General features: G+C 55.0%; 1 protein-coding gene across 1 annotated transcript in view; it reads left to right on the top strand.

Moving 5' to 3' along the window:
- The window catches only part of EFHD1 (EF-hand domain family member D1), a 65,008-nt gene that overhangs the window by 25,123 nt on the left and 34,476 nt on the right, over positions 1 to 5,409 (top strand). The window contains exon 3 of the mRNA XM_007943791.1: positions 4 to 110. Coding sequence (XP_007941982.1) covers positions 4 to 110 — 107 coding nt within the window. The remainder of the gene's footprint in view (positions 1 to 3; positions 111 to 5,409) is intronic.

The following is a 5,409-nucleotide window of genomic DNA, read 5'->3' as shown; positions in this document are numbered from 1 at the left end:
CTCCACGAAGGCGCAGCGCGGCCCCGCCGCTGCAGGGTCTTCAACCCCTACACCGAGTTCCCGGAGTTCAGCCGTCGCCTCATCAAGGACCTGGAGTGCATGTTCCGGCGGTGAGCGCGCGCGTCCCGGGGACCAGGGTGGGGAGGACAGGGGTGGCCCCGAACCCCGGGTCCCGCCTGGGTGATGCAGGCGAGCAGGGGGTGCCCTTTCTATTAGCTCCAGCGTCCTTAGCGCTGCGCGTGCCGCGTCGGGCCGGCGCGGTGCGGGGACCCAGCTGGGCGGGGAAACTGAGGCAGGAGCCGTGTCCTCAGGGACCCAGGGAAGCTGAGCGCTGGCTCCCTGGCCCGGAGAAGGGAACCGCGCGGCTCCCAGATTGGCTCGGAGCGCACTTTTAGGAAAGGAGACGCCGCCGCGCCTCACCTGCCAGGTTTAACGATCTCGCATCCGAGAAATGATAGCCTAGCGCCCTTTTAGCTAAGCGAGTCCTGGTGGCGCAGTGGTTAAAGCCCTCGCCTGCTAATTAAAAGACTTGAACCCAGCAAGATTCACAGCTTTGGAAACTCTATGGGGGCAGTTCTCGTCTGTCCTATAGGGTCACTGTGTGTCTGAATCGACTCCGCGGCGATGGGTTGGGTTTTTGGCCCTTTTTATCTTTTAAAACACGACTTAAGTTCATCCTTGGCGGCTACGCAGTGGTCGGAGACGCAAACCGACGCTGAGAACTGGGAGTTTGTTGAACTTGTAAAAGATTCAGGGTGTTTCTGGAGCCAGCGCCCCGGAGGAGCGTCCTGGGGCGTCGCCTTTTCTGGTTTCCACTGCCCCGCCTGTAGGCAAGAACCCGGCTTGGCAGCCTGCGGCGCTGGCGAGGGGCTCCGCCCTGCCCTGGGTCAGCCCCACCGGGCGGCTTGGGCAGGGGAACCTGCCCTGGGTCCTCGAGGCTGCTGGCACGCCCTGGACGCTGGGCAGTGGAGACGGTGTACAGAGTCCCCACTAGTCACCAGTCGGTCTTGAAACTCCCTGGGCCTCAGTTTCCCCATCTGGAGAGTGGGGGCGGTAATAGTTCCTGCCTTTTAAGGCCACAGAGTGCTTTGCACCCTGTAAGTGCCTAACTGAGCTATTAATAATATTTCTAGGATCTGCCGAGACCCACCGGAAAGCTGCCTGGGGGAGTGGAGGCCGGTGGCAGCAGGGTGGTGCTTGGAGCTTTTTGTAAAAGCACATTCCTCTGAGCGGAGATGCTATTTAAAGGCGCTGTGGCCGTAGCATGGTGGCTTCCGGAGCCTGTCGCTAACCCCAGCCTGTCGCTAACCCCTTTTACCCTACATCCTGATTCCTGCCTGGTCCCTGCTTTAGAGGCACTGTTTTTTGGTGTTCACACCTGGTGTTTCTATTTTGGGCAACTAATAAGGCAGAGTTGGTGCAAAGGAATGTGACTGGGGTGAGATGGGTAGGACACGAGATGGGTAGGACAGTGGCTTACTCAAGTCCCTTTGATTTATTGAGGCAAACCTTTTCAGGTGGAGACTGCTCTGGCGGTTACCCCCTTGTCCCAGCACTTCTACCCAGCCTAGGAGGACATCTTAGGGACTTGAGGGCCCTTCATTTTCAGCTTGCTTTTGGTGACTCGAGTTTCATTTGTTTTCCCTGCAAAAGTGATCTTAAAAAGCTAAGTTTGTTAGTTAGCTGCTTACGAGTATCTTCGCAGAATCAAGCTGGAACAGTATCAGCCTAAGGGGAAAGTTGTGTGTGTTCTGAGGTCCCAAGAGAGCCGATCATCCAGGTCTGTGATGGAACTTGTCCACAGCTACTGTGTTGGACAGAATTCTGGGTTAGGTTTTCTGTCACTTGCAGTGAAAATCGGCGTAAACCAACAGGGGAGGCATCGGCTCATGAATCTAAAAGCTGCAATGGTTTCAGGTATGGCTGGATCCAGGAGTTCAGGTGATGCCAGGGCTCATGTTCTTTTTTTAAGCCAGCTGTCCCCTCTCTCATTTGGTGGCAGTGTGGCCACAGCAGCTTCAGCAAGTCCAGTGGCAAACAGTAGCCCCAGCAAAGGCCTTATTGTGTCTTTTTTTGGTAGCTTTGTTATTGTGTCTTGTTGGCTCTGAATCAATTGCAGTGGCCAGGAAAATTCATTGTTCTGACTGGCCAGGCCTGAGCCACGTGGAGTGAGAAGTGCAGACCTACCCCAGGGGTCTGGGAGTAGGGAAGAATAGACTCCAATCTGACCCTGACCCTGACCCTGACCTTGACCATGGGGGCACTTAGGCCTGCTGCTTGGTTGCATTCACATTGAGCCATGAGTTTCCTGAGGCAGGGCTGCCAGCTGGTTGTCAGGGAGTGGGATGTGAGGGACAAGTGTTCCAAAGACACCTGTCCAAAGACAGGACAGGCAAGGCTCCAAGTAGAGCTGCCTGGGGCAGTGGCTGGAGACACCAGTGTGCCAGACAGGCAGAGGGTCAGACCTGGCCTTCTAACTGTGACCTCGGGCAAGCCACATGTCCCCTAAGCCTGACCTTCCTTGCTGGTAAAATTGGGACAAATGGTACCTTCCCTGGGTTGTGCAAGAGATTAATGCACTCAGTTGCTAGCCAGAAGTTTCGAGTTTGCCCAGAGACATCTTACATGGAAGGCCTGGCGATGAACTTCGGAAAACCCTGTGGAGTCCAATTTTACTCTGACGCTCATTGTGTTGCCATGAATCACAATTGACTCAACATCAGCGGGGTTTTACTACCTTCCAATAAAGGCTGGGTAGTTCTGAGACTGCCAGGGGCAGACAGTGATGGGGAGGGGGCCACTTGGGGCATACGTTTGGCAAGCCCTCTGTTATACCTGTTGTCAAGGTCCAATTATCCATCGTGGGTCCGGGGAGGAGGGAGGGTTGGGACCCTGATTCTGGGCGTGCTAGCTGTGATGCTGGGCAGGTTACTTCACCCGATCTATCTCCTGTATAGAGTGGGGACCAGGGGTCCCTTTCACAGAGGTTTGTGAGAACTCAGGAAGAAGAATGGGTGCTGAGGGGGGCAGGGGACATAGAACAGGGCCTTCAGCCCACTTGGGTCCATGTCCAAGTCCTGCCAGACCCTGTACCCCATCTCTCCCCTCCCACCTTCAAGCTCCCCACAGCTCCGAAGATAGGGACCTCTTGGCCCTGAGGCCCCCTAAACACAGCTGCCCTCCAGCTGAGCTCACTGGTTTTCTTATTCGGGCTCTCCCCCCACCACGGGCCTCCTGAGCACCTCGGATTCAGCTCTGGCTTTAGTCCTTGTTGACGCCTGGTGCCCAGTGACCATAGCTGACGGACAGATCTGGTCCAAAGCTCTCGTCTTACAGAGAGGTCCTGACAGGTCTCGAGCTCGCTGCCCACCCGGCTGGCTCTGGGGCCTTGCTTGCCCCCAGCTGGCCAGCCCAGCGGCCCACTGGCACCCTCCTGCCCGGGGCCCGGGCCGTATCAGTTCCCCACGTGCTGTATTGCCCTGCCCTGGTACTGGTCCTATGCCCCAGTGCCTGCTCCTCAGCTTGCTGGACAGTCCTGGGGACCAGCTCTGCTCCAGGCCAGCCCCAGCTCCCTGCTGGCCCTCTCGGATGCATCCTTCTTTCTCTGTCCACTGCCCTGTGTAACTGTTTTTTTTTTTTTTTTCCCCTTCAATTGTGATTTGGGTGAAAGTTTACAGAACAAATTCACTTTCCATACAGCGTTTCACATACACTTTGTCTCATGACATTGGCTATAATTTACCCCAATGCAACAGCTTCCATCCCACTTTTTTTTTTTTTAACTACACAACTTAAAAAATTTATAAACTGTATCTAAGTATTTTTGAAGACCTGACGGGTCACTTTTTCTCAGATTTGCCTACTACGCTGCCCTTCCCATGTCCACTCCTGCATGGCCCCGTGTGTGCAGCTCCCGTGGCCACAAGCCAAGGGCTCAGGCAAGGGGAACCCTGGGGGCCTCCTGGGTACGGCTACTGCCTGGGCTGCCCCAGAGCCCGCCTCCTCGCATGCCACCCTCTCCGCTCTCTGGGATGTGGCTGCGTCGGAGCCAGCTGGCTGGCCGGTCCCACTCCTCTCCTCACCAAAGCAGTGTCTCTTCCCCGTTTTTCTTTTTCCTTTGGTTTCCATACTTGAGTCCCTGGGTGGGGCAGATGGTTGAGGGCTTGGCAGCTGACTGAAAAGCTGGCAGTTCAAACCCACCCAGAAGCTCCTCGAAGAAAGGCCTGCCAATCCATCTCTGAAAGATCCGCCATTGACAACCCCACGGACAGCTCTTCTCTGACCCTGGAGTTGCCATGACTTGGAATCGACTCAGCAGCAACTGGTGGTGGTGGTCTAGCCTTAAATTATTATTATTATTTTTTTAAAGTTAAAAATCCCAAAGAACATCACACAACAACTTGCTTTCCAAATCTGACTCATTGCCGAAGCAGTATTACAAGGTGGTTAAGAGCAGGAATTTTGGAGCCAGATTTGTAGGTTCAAACCCTGGCACCACTGCTTGCTACCTGGCAAGATATAAAAGAACCCCTTGCCACAGTGTCCCCTCCCACAAACGGTGATGGAATGGTACCTACCTCGTGGGGCCTCTTGTGTGGATAAGTGAATTAACGTGTGTCATCACTTAGCTGAACGCCCGGGCCTGGGATGAGGATGGGTGTGCTTTGGTTACTGATGTTTAGCTCCTCACGCAGCTGTGATTCTGCTGAGGCACCCGTTCTGTGTTGTACCTCGTTAAAGGCTTACTAGTTCATCAACACTTTGGCATGTCGGTTTGATCCTTTGAAGTTGATTTAATCTGGAGTGTGAGCTGTGGGCTGTGGCCCTGGCTTTCCGGCGAGTTACTTGGGACAGTGTGTCCTGCTGGAGTCCTGCAGCGACTTCTTGGCTCGTCTGCTGGACAAGTGAGGAGAGGTACCGAGTCCCTGTGGTTCCATCACTGTCTCCTCCTCTCCTCTGGGTGGCAGGGTGGGAGCACCAGGGGGACCCTTCCAAGGGGCCCTTGCATCGGGAGGGGCAGAATCCCTGACTTAGGCAAAGCCTGTGGTGATTCCTGCCCCTAAACCCAAAACACCAACCCTGCTGCTGTGCAGTTGGTTCTCGGCGACCCCATGTGAAGGGCAGAACTGCTCCATGGGGTTTTTCTTGACTGTGCTGTTTACAGAGAAGCTTTAGTGCTGCGGTGGTCAAGCGTCAGCTGCTGACTGGAAGGTTAGACCCTCAGACCCACCAACTGCTCTATAGGAGGAAGATGTGACAGTTTTACCCCGTCTCTGGTGGTTTTGTTTGTGTGTCAACTTGGCTGGGCCTGGTTGAGTGGCTGGCCAGCTGGTGGTAGTTATTCCCCATGATGAGACTGGCAATCAGCTCCATGGTGGGATCTACCACAAGCAGCTGAGTAGCTGCCTT

This window comes from Orycteropus afer, unplaced genomic scaffold, assembly GCF_000298275.1.
Source record: "Orycteropus afer afer isolate SDZICR_OR568_19922 unplaced genomic scaffold, OryAfe1.0 scaffold00006, whole genome shotgun sequence".
NCBI classification, from domain to species: Eukaryota; Metazoa; Chordata; class Mammalia; order Tubulidentata; family Orycteropodidae; genus Orycteropus; species Orycteropus afer.
Note: the sequence above shows the minus strand (reverse complement) of the source record. Positions and strands in the feature narration are given on the sequence as shown.